This window comes from Rhinopithecus roxellana, chromosome 1, assembly GCF_007565055.1.
Source record: "Rhinopithecus roxellana isolate Shanxi Qingling chromosome 1, ASM756505v1, whole genome shotgun sequence".
Taxonomy (NCBI): Eukaryota; Metazoa; Chordata; class Mammalia; order Primates; family Cercopithecidae; genus Rhinopithecus; species Rhinopithecus roxellana.
In genome coordinates, this window is record NC_044549.1 from 84,133,189 (window position 1) to 84,151,100 (window position 17,912).

The 17,912-nt window shown below is 40.8% G+C and overlaps 1 protein-coding gene across 3 annotated transcripts in view; it reads left to right on the top strand.

Moving 5' to 3' along the window:
- PTPRG (protein tyrosine phosphatase receptor type G) overlaps positions 1 to 17,912 on the top strand; it is a 744,286-nt gene that overhangs the window by 608,328 nt on the left and 118,046 nt on the right. For all 3 annotated transcript variants that reach the window (XM_010357825.2, XM_010357826.2, XM_030927161.1), the window contains exon 8: positions 8,451 to 8,643. In XM_010357825.2, the coding sequence (XP_010356127.2) occupies positions 8,451 to 8,643 (193 nt within the window). The remainder of the gene's footprint in view (positions 1 to 8,450; positions 8,644 to 17,912) is intronic.

The window sequence follows — 17,912 nt, forward strand, 5'->3', positions numbered from 1 at the left end:
CCATTAACATATGCTGGGTTTCATTACAGCTCCAGATTTGAAACAAAAGACAGAGTTTGGGGCTTGGATGTTTTGCCAAGTATTTGTCTTTTAGAAGCATTTTGATCGTTTTTGTAACTGGGGCTCTGAGAAAGTGCTTTTTAAATATCTGCTCACTATTCCACTCTCTGCCACCCATACGCTCAAAGAGAAGAAATAATGTAAGATCTGTGTTTGCCTTCCAATATATAACTTCTCTGTAGGTATTGTGTTTCAGGGAAACAGAAAAGAAATTAATCATATTTGCTTTCCAGGTTCTTTACTACAAACCATCTTAAGATAATACTTTACTTTTATCAGACACTGCTTCATGTGTCCCTCTCTCTCTCCCAAGGGAGGAAAACAGCTCATATTCATGTGGCCAAACTGGATCCTTGCTGGCTGGCTTTGTGGAGGTCACAGCTGTGTCAGCCCTTGGAAAAGAAAGCATTCACCATCCAAGTATTATCGCTTCAGACCTTCCCACCCTGACCCTGCCAACATTCTTTCTGAAGTTAGCACAGAATGTTCATTTCAGAAAGGCGAACAGCCAATTCGGAAAAGCCAAGTAGTCAGGAATTCCATGTCTGCCTCTGACAGAAAGAAAACATTCCTAGTCCCTCATTCTTCTACTTCTCTACAGTCTCTGTATTCTCTCTTTTCTTCCCTCTCATCCAGCATGGGTGCCTGCACTCGAGTAAAATTTGAGGATATTCACCATAAAATATAATGGTTAGCACAAAGTGTTGACTTGTATGATGTGGATTTCTTTGAAGCCTTTCAGAGCACATGCAGGCAAACACTAATCTTTCCTCTTTTGTTCCCTTTTGTGATTCTAGTTGGGCATTCAAATCAGCCTTGCCAGCCAGCGCACTTGTACCTCTGGCTTGTGTAATAATCCAGATTAAAATACAGCATTGCTAACCAAACCTTACCTTGACTTGGGATTCCCCACGTAGTCAGCATGGCTTACGTGGCCCCTCTAAACATCTTCTGAAAATATCAGGCCGAAATCATGCCACCCAAACAAAATGGGTCACCCCAACAAAATGGCAGCACTCTTGGCCCTTGTGTGGGATGTCAGAGGAGCCAGACAACACATGGAGATGGCTGCAGGCAACGTGTCCATGATCAGTCATAGAAGATGATTAGCTTTCAGTGCAGTTAACTAGGATTTGTTTTCTTCTAGAATAGTGCTTCTCAGATGATGGTTCTTTGCCCATAGGCAACTAGCCCAACCTTTCCTTTCCAGGACTATTTGCATCTTGTTGGTTAAAATAAGGCATTGCCTATGATTTTCCCCAGCATGAATTTTACTTAAGTGCTTGTAGGGGGTGCTATCAAAAAGGCAATAAGTAAGTGTGACTGCGTCTACTTTGTTTACCTTTAGATGTGTGATTTTTTTTTTTCCTGATGGTAAACTGGAATAGACAGAAAAGGTTTAATTGCATGACCCTTTTTTAACCAAAGGTATCTGTCAGAAAGAGTAGAGCAGCTCTTTGAAGTTAAGACTGTGTGCTTTGGAGGCGAACTGCCTGGGTTCCATTTATGACTTTGTTCTTCGGCCAGATTACTCAAGTACTCTACTATTTGGTGCCTCGGTTTTCTCATCTGTAACATGATGATAATAACCCCCACCTCATGGAGTCACAATAAAGATTAAATGATGGAATATGTATAAAATGCTTAGACTAGGACCTGGCATCACAGGAAGTGCTTGGGAGATATTAGGCGTCTTTGTTGTTGTTGTTGTTGCGGTATTAAATGATCACCAAACCTCTAAAGCAGGACTGTCTGGTAGAAGGAAAACCACATCATTTAAAATGTTGTAGTGATCATGTTAAAAAATGTAAAGAGAAACAAGTGAAATTAATTTTAATAGTATAGTTTATTTAATCGAATATGTATCCAAAATATTATCACTGCAAATGTAGGGCTAGCCATATTTCTAATGGAATAGCCACATGTGGCTACTGGCTGTCACAGCTGTAAGGTTTATCTTAAGGCCACGACAACTGGTGAGTCACTTAATTCAGAACGTTTCTATTTCAACACATGACATGCAGTGCATGTGAATGAAGGAGGTTTTTAAATGATGGGGTGAAGATGCCATCATTAATCCAAAAGAGATGGCTTTCTTTGTTAATTATGGTTAAGTCCTTTTCTTTCTATAAAGCCCTTTCTATAATCACCTTCATGCAAAACTGACTGTAGCCGCAGGAGGGGCATGGCCCTGCATTTAGCTAGCTGTTCTTAGATTTTATGTTTGCAGCTGTGGTTCAGTAAGTAAAATTTTGGATGCTCCAGGCTACCGGGAATTTAATATTCCATTATCATTGTCTTGTTTAATAACGAGGCAACAAATAGGACCTGCCCTGTCATACCTCAAATGTATGGTGAAGCTAAAATAATCTCCATGACCTTAGGTGAGATTTTTCCAGTTCCTAGTTAGTATCCTTGGTTTCCTTACTGTGCTAATAATGAATTCTGGTTTTGTTTAATTACCATTATATGCCCATCCCTTAAACTGTTGTGCATATCAGCCTTTTAATGGCTCATAATTATATTACTTTTGGTTTTCTCTCACTTCTCCCTTTCATCCACAATGATGCCCTGCCCAAGTCTTGTGGACAGGAGCTCTTGCTACACAAGAATGGCATGAATAGATTTCAACTTGCCTTTGATTCAAACCGACAGATTAAAAACTAATTATTCTCTGTAATACTTTTATAATAAAAACTAAGTTGAAATGATTTATATACACTTCCAGCCAACACATTTGCAATTCAAGGTTAAAATTGTTCTTGAAACGGCACCAGTTAAACTGCAATTACAAATCCCCAAGCAGGGATAAAAGAAAGAAATGTTTTACACATTCACTTCAAAAGTTTAAGAGTCAATTTAATATTATAGAAATAAAAACTTTCATTTATTTTTACTAAATGATAAAGACTTCATTAGTTGTATTAAAGTCGAGATAATTCCAAGTGTGTTTATTACCCTACTGTGGCAGGATCAGCCAAGAAAAGTGAGGGCTTTGGGAGGTGGACAGGATTTTCTCCTTGGGCCTGCTATCTTGTTCATGCCTCCCCGTTCTTTCTGTGTTGGGCCATTGGCAGTTTCTATTCAGAGTGCAAAAGGGTGAAGATAGATAGATTTATGTTGCTGATGCAGGGTGCCCTGTGTGGAACTGGCTTTGGGGTTAGCTAAAGGGAATTGTTTCAGGACTTCTAAAACTGCATCCATTTCTCCACTGCAGTGTGACTCAGTGGATAATGTTAAGGCCTCTTATGCCTGTGGCATGAAGTAGCTGAGAGCATACAAAATAGAGTCAAACAGACCTGCTATTCTAAGCCTCATTTCACCTCTTGGTTCCCGTGCCTGCATTAGTCCATTTTCACATTGCTGTAAAGAACTACCTGAGACTGGGTAATTTATTAGAAAAGAGGTTTAATTGGCTGTACAGGAGTCATGACTGGGAAGGCCTCAGGAAACTTACAGTTGTGGCAGACGGGAAGCAGGCGTGCATTACATGGCTAGAGAAGGAGGAACAGAGAGAAAGGGGAGGTGCTACACAATTTTAAATAACCAGATCTTGTGAGAACTAACTCACTGTCACGGGAACAGCAAGGGGGAATTCCGCCCCCATGATCCAGTCACCTCCCGCCAGGCCCCTCCTCCAGCATTGAGGATTACAATTCCACATGAGATTTAGGTGGGGACACAGATCCAAACCATATCAGTGACCTTGGGCAAGTTACTCAATGCCTCTAAGCCCAATTTCCTTACTAGTCAGTAACATTAATACTAATACTGCTATTAATCGTTATACTACCAGCAGCCTCATGGGATTTCTGTGGATTAAGTGAGAGAAAGCACATACCAGTCTCAGCACAATGCCTTGCGTGTAATAAGCACCCAGTAAATATTGCCTGCTAGTGTTCATGATATAAGAGTGTTCTTGTAATGCTACTTTAATGTCGTTACTTTAAGCTAAAAAGAAGTTGGAAACCAAAATAATGTCTGTAAAGTACTTAAAGAAGTACCTGGCATGTAGTAGGTTTGATAAATACAAGGGGGATAAGGAAGGGAAGGTTGATAGAGCATTTTACAGTTGTCATAAGCTTAGAGTACAGTTGTAGTTACCACAGTCCTCATAAAATAATAATCATAGTAGTGATAGTACTTACCGAGCACTTGCTGTGTGCCACGAATTATTCCAAATACTTCAGATATCACAATTCATTGAATAGTTACAAAAACCACAAGAAGGAAGTAGTGCTGTTACCTCCATTGTACAAATAAAGACACTGAGGCACAGAAAGATTAAATAATTTGACCAAGGTCACACATTTAGCAAGTAGGGTTTAAAAACAGGATTTTGTACCCAGGTTAGCAGGGGTAAGGGTTTTGAATTTGGAGAATTAGGCATAGGCCAGATCAAAAGGGCCCCACCATTAAGGATGGGAGGCTGTCAAAAAGTATTGAACAGAGGCATGACGTGATCTCATATATATTTTTCAAGGATCACTGTTTAGCTGTTAACCAGATCTAGAAAAGTAGAACAAATTACGCACCAAACATATGGACCAGTCAAAGGCCCAGAAAGACACAACATTGTCTGTATGATTTGTTCTATGGCTCCAGCATGACTTCCATGTTGCACAACTCTAGGGGACACTTTCTCATGGTGGGCTTATGGCACCTTTTGGAATCAAACAAAGTGGAGGTCCAAGGCAAGGGTTGGGGTCCAGAGACAGACTGAAGTTGCCATGTAATGAGGTATCAGTAGATTTCATCACAGCCCACTTGCCAAAGTGAGAAATGTAGACTCCTCTCACCAATCCAAGACTCCTGGAGGTTTTTAACTCATTGGCCAAGCATGCCAGTTACCAAAGAGACAGGCCACTGGCGAATTTCATTTAACTTAGAAAAATGACAGGGTTTTAGTGAATGCCGCCAACCCACGGAAGGACATTTGATCAGTGTGCTAAGCTTGTGCTGCTTTCCCTCTTTTGTATGACTGTCAAGAGCAACTGTGATCCAGTTGACAATATAATATCGTTCAGGTCATCAGTTCACTCCCAGAACCATCACATCCTTTCTTCAAAATCTTGGGGCAAGTTAAGTTAATAACAAGGAAGCCGCCATGCTTTTAAACCATAGCATGTCATTAAGCTGTAAGAGCAATTTAAGTGAAAGCATTTTTGTGTTAAATTCAGAACCTGCCTCATTTTTAGAGTTATGTGGCTTGTTCTTTCCGGAGGCTTCAGAAATAAACTTTTTAGGAGAATTTAATGCTGGCTATGAAAGAAGCAAGTATTCTATAGAATAAACAAACTTCAGAGTCGTATTGCTGAGACAGTTTTCCAGGCCATTCTTTTCTGGCATCTCAGAGATTAAACTATTTTGGGACAGATGGCTGTCTCTTCCGGAAAATTTCCGGTCTAATTCACGATGTATGGCAGCCCAGTCCGTTTCTCTAAAAAGTCATCCTGAAAGTTAAGGAATGTCTCTCTCTATTAAACTCACGTCTCTAAGCCTTTAATTTAAGCCAATTTCCTTTTATTTGGACTTCTCTGGACACGGAGAAGAGCTGGTCAACTTCTTCCACATATGAGGGGCTTTATGAAATTACTCCTTACTCACCTTTTCTTCAGGCTAAACAGTTCCACTTCCTTTAACCTTTCCTCACAGGATTTATTCTCCATCTTTTTAATCATTTTGATTGGTCTTTTTCTGGGCTGTCTCCAGAGGGTCTTTGTTAATACCTTCTCATATAATTTTAAGAAGTTATTTTCTCTGAGAAAATCAGAAACCTGCTCTCACATTTGATGCATTCAGTTCAGACTTTGGTAGTCCTATCAAGAGAGTTCATGTCACGAGGTGGAGGTGATTTTTCAACATCTTTAGTTGTCTTCATTTGAGTGACTCACATTTGGACAAAGTAATCAATCCAATTTTCCTAATTTTTCTGTCATGTCTTGCCTTTCCTTTGCTGTAAATAAAGAAGGAGTAGCAGAAAGAATGGGAAGGCAGGCAGATTCTACCTAGAGACACTATGAGTTTTTATGAGAAGGTAAAGTAACTCACAGAGAATTGAAGTAATACAAGAGTAATAGGCTGCTTTGGCTTTTAGGCTGGTCGTGAATCCATCCTGGTTCTATGTAAAAGGCAGAAAAAATTCCATAGTTTACTATCATTTTACATAAGCTGTGGGATTGGAGGGGAGGTAGAATGATAGGTGAATTCATATACTTAAATGATTTTTGCATGGCTAATATCACTACCTCAGTTCATCGCTTTCTCATGCAAAGAGAGGGCAGACTGGAAGCAGGTCATTTTCTGTGTCATTCTCTGAGGCTGTTTGAGAAATAGTGGGGGTTAGTTCCAGGCTTCAGGATGACCACCTAGAATTTGCCGAAACCCAGATAGTGATTTCCCTTTCTTATTTTCCACATTAGTGTTAACTGCCTTCTGGTTCCCTGAAGCCTAGACAGTGCATGGAGAGCATCTTTCTAGCACCATTCGGCCATGTCTCCTGCAGAAAGCAGTCTTATTTGGCACCGGAGGATCCAGATGGGCCAGAAACAGTTCATTCAGCTTTTCTCTTCATTCTATTTTCTTCTCCTATTAGTATTTTTGGTGGCTGCATATTTCAAATTACAGTTTTTTGTTTTTGTTTTTCGGTGACAAGAATAACTTTGTGTCCTGTTGAGGACAAGTCTTTGTCACTCAGTCGCTATTCCATTCCTCATATGTAATAGAATTACCTTTTTTAGTTTTTAAAAAAATGTTATTATTTTTTTGAGACAGAGTCTCATTCCATCACCTAGGCTGGAGTGCAGTGGCACAATCTCAGCTCACTGCAGCCTCCACCTCCCAGGTTCAAGCAATTCTTGTGCCTCAGCCTCCCGAGTAGCTGGAATTACAGGCATGCACAATTATGCCTGGCTAATTTTTGTATTTTTAGTAGAGACAGGGTTTCACCATGTTGGCCAGGCTGGTGTTGAACTCCTGACCTCAAGTGATCCATCCACCTTGGCCTCCCAAAGGGCTGGGATTTCAGGCATGAACCACTGGGCCTGGCCAGAATTGCTGTTTTTGATGATCACAATGTTGAAGGCCACACACACACACAAAAATCCCTTTTTTGTTTTTTCTGTTTTTGAGACAGAGTGTTACTCTGTCACCCAGGCTGGAGTGCAGTGGGGCAATCATAGCGCACTGCAGCCTGCAACTCCCAGCCTCAAGCAACCCTCTCACCTCAGCCTCCCAAGAAACTGTGACTGCAGGCATGCACCACCATGCCCAGCTGATTCTTGTATTTTTTGTATAGGCAGGGTCTCATTGTCCCAGCTACTCTTGAACTCCTGGGTTCAAGCGATCTTCCACCTCAGCCTCCCAAAGTGTTGGAACTATAGGCATCAGTCACCACACTTGGCCCAAAGAATCTCTTTTGATAATAGAAATATGATTTGGGCACCCTGATATTTTTCTTTTACTTTCCATAAAAGTTAGATTGGCAGTCTTGTAAGTAATGTTTCTTAATAATATTAATAATAATGATAGCAGCTAACCTTAATTGAGGACTTAACTGTGTACTAAGCACTTTACATATATTTTAATACTTCTAACAACTTTATAAGGTAAGTATTATTACGTGTTTTACAGTTGTGGATACTTGAGTTACAGAAAACTTGAATAGTTTGTCTCTGATTACCCATCTGGTAAATGTTGAACGTAGGCAGTTTGACTTGCAAGTCACACATTTAGTGACTTGGTGACTTTGCCAAACTTGATCACTAGTATGTCGGAAGATGCCAAGAATTAAATCCCTAATATTTATGAAGCTCTTATGATATGCTAGGAACTGGTTTAAGCACTGTACTTGGATTAAATATTTTGTCAGCACTTAATGTTGACAAAAATCCTTTTGGGTAAATATTGTTATGATTATCACCATTTTATTGAGGAAAAATGGTGGCTCAGGTTAAGCAGCTTGTTCAGGTCACAGAGTGGGTAGGCGATGGAGTTAGTATTCATACCCAGGCCGTCTGGCTCCGGGACATAACAGTATCACCGTGACCCTATGCTTCTTCCTAGAATGCTAAAGGCCTTTCCAGCAGGGCACTGCAGGAAGACTGAGACTCTCTCATGGGAGGCACAAACTCAGAGTGTGGTACAGCCCTCAAATGAAGTGTTTTCCTGGTTAGTTGGCAGGACAGAAACCACAGCCAGATGAGCCTGTTGGCAGTGTTTCCAGAATGCAACCCAAGTCCTGCTGGGTTTAGCAACCCTGGTATCGGGCACTTCCTACCATTTCGTGCTCTTATCACCTCCACCTGCTTTGGACCAAATCGGTTTTCTAATTGATGGTTTTTGTTTTGTTTTGTTTTGTTTTTTCCTCCCCTCTCTGGTTCTCCATTCAGCTTGAGGCTTTTTATTCCATCTTCACCACGGAGCAGCAAGACCATGTCAAGTCGGTGGAGTATCTGAGAAATAACTTTCGACCACAGCAGCGTCTGCATGACAGGGTGGTGTCCAAGTCCGCCGTCCGTGATGCCTGGAACCACGACATGACAGACTTCTTAGAAAACCCACTGGGGACAGAAGCCTCTAAAGGTATATTTGGATTAAGTGCCTTACCCAGAGGAAGATTCCTTATCATAAATTACTTTAAATTAAAAGGAATTCAAAGCCAGGCAGGAATTGAGACTTGGTGTTAAGTGCATATGTTTCTCTGCTAAAGGGAGCTTGTCTGGCTGAAAAATAGGAGCAGGTGTGGGAATAACTTCTGTTAAATAGGTATGATAGAAATTGCCCTTTTGACCAATAATAGATAATTCTGTCTGCATTTCTGCCTGGTAGCTTCAAAACTTATAGCAATGTCTAGAGAAAGCTTTTTGAAAGTGTCTTACTTTTTACGTGTTTCCCTGTTGATCAGGAGTTTATCTCTGAGTTCAGATATCAGTGAAACGGGAGAGTTCCCTGACCGTCCCCCCGGCCTTTGAAGGACATGCAACAGGAACGTGGCTCATCTGTTCGGTCACCATTCGCTTCTCAGACACCTTATGGGAGGGGGAGCACACAGACGGGCAGGTACAGGAGCCAGGGCGAGTTCCTTGGGGCTGTGGCACTAGGGTTGTTGTCTGTGACTCCTGAAGCCCAAGTGGGCATGTGTTACAGCGGGCTCTTGCAGCCTTGCTGTCTGTGGACAGCTTAAGTGTTAACCAGCTCAGTGACCTCTTGGTACGCAGGTCCTTGTCCAGCGTCCAGGAAGAATCAGGTCGCACATGGACTTGAAGAATGAATGTGGGGGTTTTATTGAGTGGTGGAGGTGGCTCTCAGCAGGATGTATCAGGAGCTAGAAGGGGTATTGAGTGAGAAGATGATGGAGTTTGGCCATTTAGTGGCCAATCTCCTCTCTGATTGTCCCTTGACATTCAGATGCTCCTTCTCTTCTCCCTACCATGCCGTTCTGCTGTTCTTCTCTCTTCTGTTCATTCCCCTTGTCTGCTTCTGGAGCCTGGGGTCTGGGGTTTATATGGGTACAGGATAGCGGGGTATGGTGGGCCAAAAGGCAACTTTTGGTCATGAAAACAGGAATGTCTGTTTTCACTTAGGGCCAAGGGTCTCTAGGCTTGAGGGTGGGACTGTTGCTGGGGAACTGCCCTCTTCTGGTGAGTATTTCTCTGTCTCCTGTCCATATCATCAGGACCTTTGAATTGCTCCCAACACCCTAGTATATAGCAGTCTTACTACCATCCACCCCAGGCAAGAACTCCCACGCCAGCCTCACCCCCTACTGGAAATCACTTGCAAATTTTTCTAACCTTTATTCAACAGTTTAACCCCCATATCTGATACGCATAAGTTTATCATTTTCAGGCATCTCAGTCTTTTCCATCTCTACTTCCTCATGTGAAGTGAATATGAATTACTCTCCCAGGAAATTAGAATGTCTGGTTCTACCCGCACACCTCTCCTCTCAGGTGTAACACATAATTGTGTTACAGAGCTCCGGAAATGCTGAGGGGAGCAAGGCTGATCAAAGCCCTATTACTTGGAAGGGAGGAAGGAAAAAGAAGGAATTTTCTTCTGGTGCAAAAAGGGATATTTCCCAACCCATTGCTATCCTTCTTCAAGATTATGAGCTTGGGCAATAAAGGGAGAGCTTGTGTCATTTATCAACACTGGAAGTAGACTGGGCTATTGTTAGTGTCGTACGTTATGTGGAAAGGTTTTCTTTCAAGAGTGCCCCCACCCCTAACAAAAGGGAACAGTTTATTGGCATATGGACTTTGTAGGAACAGGGGGAGTGGGATTCTATTCCACAGGTAACTGCAGTGACATGCACTTTGATGATAATAATGAGCCCATTTTCTAGGCTTATGTTTCTGAAAAGGAGCTAAAAGAAGAGGAGAGGGAGTTTAAGAATGGGAGCATTTCCTTCCTGTCTGTGTGATTTTGTTTGAGGTTAGTGAGGAGAAGTGAGTCAGACCAGGTTCCCTGAGAAAGGCTTGAGATTCAAGTAATTTGGGGACAATAGATTGTCGAGGGCATCATTCTCTGGGAACAATGGGAGAATTAAGAAGCTGACAAACCTGTGAAATATCTTAGGTTGGGCTGCCATGGAAAACCTCACATGAACTAATTTTTTTTTTTTTTTAACCTAGCTAAAAAAAATAAAGAAAATAACCCAACTAGAAAGCTTTCTCCCAAGAGAACTTGACTGAGAAAAGCAGGTCTCCTGGGGATTTTGTGAGAGTTATATGCAGAGGACATGGATTGTGGGGGTGAGGAATTCATATCACAAGTGAGTGCACGATCTGGTAGCTCAGAACTACTGAGATGGTGACAGATAAGCTCTTTCCTGAAAAATGGGCGGAGCATATGATATATCAGCTGTACAGAGCAAATGCATGGCCTTTATTATCCAAGAAAGCTAGGGAAGATAATGGTTTCCATTGTGTTAAATTGTCGAAGTGGGCAGGATCTTCCACTGAACAGGCCTTCTCTGAATTTGACCACAACGACAGAACCGTCCTTAAATATGGCAAATTCATTCGTCATTCTACTAGGTTTATTTGAATTATCATATGCTCATCGCTGACTCTTTAAGACATGGGAGTATTAAAAGGTTTTCTGATATTTTTAGAGCCAAAGAGAGAGCGGGATCTAGCTGCAGTCCTATTTGTGTGTTTAACGTATTATTGGAGAGCTACATATACAGAAAAGTGCAGTACCTGTAACACGTGCACAGCTTGATGAATTTCCACAACCTGAGCACACCTGAGTAACAAGCACCCAGATCAAGACACTCCCATCTAGGATCTCAGGACTCCCTGCTCATTCCCCTTCCTAATCACTCTCTGTTCCCAAGGGTAACCTCTTCCAGAAATTCACTTTGCCTGTGTAATAAATTTCATAAAGATAGAATCATTCAGTATGTCCTCTTTTGTGTCTTGCTTCTGTTGCTCTACAGTAATTTTAAGCATCCTCTCTGTTGTTGCCTGTACTTGTAGTTTGTTCTTCTGTATTGCTAAATCCTATTGTGTGATTATACCTGAATATATTTATCCATTTCAGTATACATGAATATGTAGATTATGTTCAAGTCTGGGTGATTATGAAAATTCTTGAACCTGCCTTTTAATGAATATGTGGACATATCTCTATTGGGCATACACCCAGGAGTAAAATGGCAGCATCCTAGAGTACACATATTTTCAGGTTTGGTTAGAGACTGCCAAATGGCTTCCCAAAGTGATTGTATATACCACTTTACACTTCTGCCAGCAGTTTAGGAAATTTTCCTATTTTTACAGCATTTTTTAAAGGCATAATTTACATACCATAATATACAGCTATGGTAAATGTATAATTTGATAATTTTAGTAAATTTATACTTGTGCAGCCATCACTGCAGTCCAGTTTTAGAACATTTTCATCACCACAGAAAGTTCCTTCCTGCCCATTTGCAGTCAATTATTTCTCCTGCCCTCAACCCCAGGCAACCTCAGGTCTGGTTTTGTCTTTCACTTGGTGGTAATGATTTTAACATTTATCCAGGTTTGACATGTATCAGTAGGTCATTTTTTTGTATTGCTGAATAGTGTCCCTATTTTTTTAAATAACAGCTTTATTGAGATTGAATTCACATACCATGAAATTCATTCTTTAAAGCGTACACATCAGTAGTTTTTACTGTAGTCACAAAGTCATGCAACCATTTCTACCATTTATTTCTGGAACATTTTCATCACCCCAAAAAGAAACTCCATCTATAGCAACCACTCCCATTCTCCTTCTCTTCTTCTGCTCTGTATCTCCCTCTCTCTAGGGCTAGGCAACCACTAACGTACCTTTTGTCTCTATGAATTTGTCTATTCTGGACATTTTATGTAAATGGATCATATATGACTTTTTTCACTTAGCCTAATACTTTCAAGGTTCATCTGTATTGGGGGGGGGTACATATCAGAATTTAATTCTATTTTATGGCCAAGTAATATAGCACATAATATGTGGAGGTGCCATATTTTGTTTATCCATTTATCAATTAATGGACATTGAGTTTCTTCCCCCTGTTGGCTGTTATGAATAATGCTTTTGTGAACATCCGTATCCAAGTTTTTGTGTAAATATACATTTTCAAGTCTTTTAGGTGTAAACCTAGGAATAGCATTGTTGGGTCATATGGTAACTTTCTGTTTACGGTTTTGAGGAACTATCAAACTATTTTCCAAAGTGGTGGCATCAGTTTACATTCCCTTCAACAGTGTATGAGCGTTTCAATTTCTCCATGCCCTCTCCAGCACTTGTTATTGTGCATCTCTTTTATTTTCGCCAACCTAGTGAATATGAGGTTGTATCTCTTTATAGTTCTGATTTCCATCTCCCTAATGACTGATGATGTCCCTGTTTGTTTTTAAATGCACATGTCATGGAACCAGAGCCCACATGACCAAATGTTCCTCCTTTTTTTTCCCTAACAAGACTCAGGTAACTCAGCAGCACTATAGGCCAAAAGATGGCCTACACATCATCAGACAGCCTGGAAGACTTAGATTATTGACCTTAGAGATGTTAGCAGGAAAGAGCCAAAGGACGGAACAAGTCCTTTTCCTTCCTCTACTCTTCTGTGAAAAACAGTTTTAAAAAGAGAAGGAGTGGTATTCTGTAATCGTCAGGTAATTCAAAAACAACAAAGCCTGCCTAATTGGTATTCTCTATCTGATAATTATTGGAAGCTTTCAATGCCCAGGAAAGCTATGATGTTTTATGCATTTATCAGGCTGTTGTCATGGAAGAAGGAAAAATAAATTAATTACATAAGGCAGGAGTCATTTACCTTTTTTGGTTGAGGGCCAGATAGTAAATGTTTTTGGCTTTGTGGGCCATATGGTCTCTGTTAAATCCTGGGTATTTGTGGGACATTGGTTCCAGGACCCCTACGGACACCAATATCCTTGGATGCTCAACTCCCTTATATAAAATGGTGTTGTATTTGCACATAACCTAAACACATCCTCCAGTATACTTTAAAATATTTCTAGAGTACTTATAATATTAATGCAATGTAAATGCCATTTAAATAGTTGTTTGCTGGTTTTTATTTGTACTGTTTTTTATTGTTATATTGCTGGTTTTTATTGTTTTTTTTTTCCTTCCAAATATTTTTGATCTGTGGTTGGTTGAACCCACGCATGCAGAACCCGTGGATATAAGTGCCGAGTGTACTCAATTCTACCAGTATAGCAGGAAGACACCTGCAGATGATATGTAAATGAGTGTAGAAAATGTCTTGCAGTAAACCTTTATTTACAAAAAAAGATGGCAGACCAGAGCTGGCCTTGGGACTGTAGTTTACTAACCCCCACTTTAGGGAGTAGCTTAAACTGAGTTGGAGAAACCTAAACTGGTTAATCATAGACTTGTTGTAAGATACATATTTTCTGTCTTCAAGATACTGTGAATGTGTTGGATCTGTGTTTCCATTCCACTGAAAGACCCTAGGACCAACCAGAGATTTATTAACTTGGTAACCGCCCACTTACCAATTCACTTTAACACCCGGTCACCTTTCACATCAGAGGGATAACCAGAGCCTCAATTGACTGAATATAGCTCTCCTCCTCCCCTGTTCCCCTGGCTATGATTTTGAACTTGAGGCAGCCAGTGGTGGGGGCCTGTGTTCATGCACTCATATTTTGTCAGGATGATTGGACATCCTGGAATAGAGAATACAGAATCCAGCCTTTCAGTGCCAAGCACAAGAGGCAGGGCCCCTTAAGAAAGGAATGGGGGGAAAGTCATCTTAATATTGTATTGTTGCTGAAGAAAGACTGCTATATGGATGTCGTCGATAAAAAATAATAAAGCTTTAGTTCCAGTAAATGGAAACAATATTTAGGCTAGGTGGATTCTTCAAGGGACATGCGATTTGCCTCTCTGCCCTTTGTCAGTAAATAACTTGGACAGACTTTAGGATTTAATGGGCTGTCATTTCAGTTATTCTGCAACACGTCCTGGGCACATGGGAGAGCATTCAGTGATTAAGTGCTGAATACTGTCTATTGTGAAGACTTTTGGAACAGTGAACAGAGAAAAATAACTTTCCTTCCAACAACATGAAACATATGGTTTATTAATTTAACCAAACCTGTTCAAACCACAGTGGAATCAAAACCACTTGATCTGATAATTTGATTTGATGGCTTAATTAAAATGACACTGTATAATGTAATAAAAGCAAAGGAAATGGAGAGGACACCGGACTGCGTACTTAACCTCTGGGCTCCTAAGCCAATGTCGTGTTTTTTTGGTGAATGTTTTTTTGCCTCTGCTGATGGAGGGATCTCTTTTTTAGCTATGTTTTCAATGCAAACATTGCTTCCTGTTTTGGTTAAAAGCAGTTTTAAAGGACATACACCACGGCGCAAGGAAGCCTGAGTAACTAGCCTATTTAAAATCAGTACATTGAGAAAGAGGGTCACATTTTCTATCCAAATTAGCAAACAAAGAAGTAAATCCATGATTGCTTTAAAAAAGAGTTTGACAGTGAAATCACGGTTTTCTGCTATTTTGGGAGAAAATATTAATGTTGTTCTATTTTCAGGTTAATCATTTCTACTCACCAGATTAATGAGCTTAAATTACTTATCTTATTAAAAGAAGCTCCGATATGAACACTTAATGCCCTTGCAAGCAGCTGCCCTCCCAGAAACTCTTCCAGAAAGTTATCTTGTTACAGCCAGAAACTTTTAGCATAGGAAAGTGTTAAGAAAAACACATTTTTCATGCAGCTCCTGTGGAGAGTTTTTAACCCCCTTCTTTCAAAAATAATTTTCAATTGTCATTCTTTTTTAACCTTGAGTGTTTAAGAAAGAAGACCAAAAAAGCAGGTCTGTTTCAAGACCCTTGGAACATCCTAGACTCTCATATTTTGAAGGTCCTGCCATGTTATATCCAACGTTTTTAAATGCTCAGACATTTCATGATTACTCTTAAGTTTATGTAAATATGTGAGTTGGTGTTAAGTTGCATTTGATTGGTTGACATAATGTTGATATTTTATAGACTTTTAATGTAGCATTAAATATTTTGTTTCAATTGTTATAGCTAGTAAATGTCTTTTCATATGTCAGACATTTTTGTCCAGCTTTGAAAAGCTCATTGACTCTAAGAGTGGTGCCTGAAACACCCGTGGTTAGAAAGGCAAGCAAGAGAGCCGGGTGCTGTGGCACACGCCAGTAGTCCCAGCTTCTTGGGAGGTAGAGGCAAGCGGATCACTTGAGCCCAGGAGTTTGAGGCCAGCCTGGGCAACATAGTAAGCCTACATCTCTTAAAAATAAAAGAAACAGAAAGTCTGGGAAGAGGTTTTTGTGCGCTAGATGCTGTGCTATCGTTTTCTATTCATAGTTGTTTTATTTAATCCTCAAAACAACCTCTGCCAGGATTCGCTTTTCATCCATTAAATATTTATTGACCATCTACTATAAACAAGTTCTAGGCACTAGAAGTAAAGTTGAACAAGCGTTGGTCCCTCATCATGGAGTGTACATTCTAGAAGGGAGAAATAAATAAACACGTCCACTGATGATAGGCTTCAATGTTGTCCCAAAGGGAATCAAATCAAGTCATGTGCTAAGAGTGGTGGCGTGTGGTGAGGTCGTGGGGAGGAGCCTGTCTTGGGATAAGGCAGGTGAGGACAGAGAGCCAGCCCTGTAGAGATCTGGAGAAGCAGGTCATTTGCAAGGGCCCTGAAGCATGGGATCCAACCCAGAGCAAGGTAAACAAAGGGGAAGCAAGATCAGAGAGAAGAGGCTGGAGAAGTAGGCAAGAGCAACTCTGACAAAGACTTCTTTTGGTAGAGTTAAATTGTTAGGAGTTAAGATCTTACAGCAATGGGAAGCCTCTGCGGGGTTTTAAACAGGACTCTGGAATAATCACAACAGTCTATAAACTTATCACTCTGGCTGTTGTGTGAATAATGCTTGCAGAGGACTTGCACTGGAGTCTGCAGGACCTGCAAGAGACTGATGGAAATATCACAGGTTGGATGAGGATGATCATAGTAAAGGTATAAGTGATCATTAGGGATGGACTTTGGAGGAGAACTTTGGGGATTTACTAACAGTTTGGATGGAGGGATGGGTAGGGTGAACAAAGAGAGAAATGTAGTAGTATTGTTTCTCTTTAACAAGTGAGGGGTCTAACGTTCAGAGAGGGTAAGTGAATCATTCAAAGCCTCTCAGCCAGGAAGTGGCAGACCTGAGATGTGAGCCAAGATCCTCTTATGTCCACATACAGTGTTCTTTCCATCGTCCAAGGACTGCCATCTTCCACAAGAACCTGCAAGTGGTGCCTCTGTGTTCTGGATGTCATCAGGTGACTTGAACAACACAGCTTATTACTCCTTCCCTGAATGAAGGAACTTTAAAACTAAACATACTTGTGGGAATCGGGTGCTCTTACTTTCCTGAAAGTAATCACTGGGCTCAGTCTTTATCTGCTTGGCTTTTATCTATTTTGTCAGGTTATCTTGGGTGCTCAGCGCATAGGTTACTGGTCACAGGGTTAGTCCTGAGAGTCCTGCACCCACTTGATCTGCACCGTGGGGCCATATAGGCAAAAGATCTTGTGCATTCTTGGATCAGAAGGGCCTAACATAGTACCTGGTACATAGTAGGTGCACAGTCATTGCTAAGTGAATGAATGAATAAATAATAAGATAGGATAAGGCAGTGTTAGAATACAGACTTGGGATTCAAGCAAACCTAGACTCAAATCCTAGAAACCATTCACTCGTTTGTGACCTTGTTCAAGCTAATATCTAAGCTTCTATTTCCTTGCCTCTAAAATAGAGATAATAAGGCAGAGCCCAGTGGCTCACACCTGTAATCCCAACACTTTGGGAGGCCAAGGCGGGAGGATCACTTGAGACCAGCAGTTCCTGACCAGCTTGGGCAACAGTGAGACCCCATCTCTACCAAGAAAAAAACAAAAAAAAAAAATTTTTTTTTTTTAATTTTTTTTTTTAGCTGGGCTTGGTAGCACACACCTGTAGTCCCTAAGCTACTCAAGAGGCTAAGGCAGAAAGATCGCTTCAGCCCAGGGGGTTTGAGGCTGTAGTGAGCCGTGATCATGCCCACTGCACTCCAGCCTGGGTGACACAGTGAGACCCTGTCTCAAAAAATAATAGTAATAAAATACAATAATCACACACTCTCTTCCTCAGCCAGTGGCCTTTTAAATGAGACTGATAGTGCGGGATCTTGGACATGGAAATTACTCGGCAAATAATTGTATCTTCTTATCTGTAGGTCAGCAGTAGCTTCTTTGTATGCCCAGGACAACCTGTTATATGTGACATAATCATTGGAGAA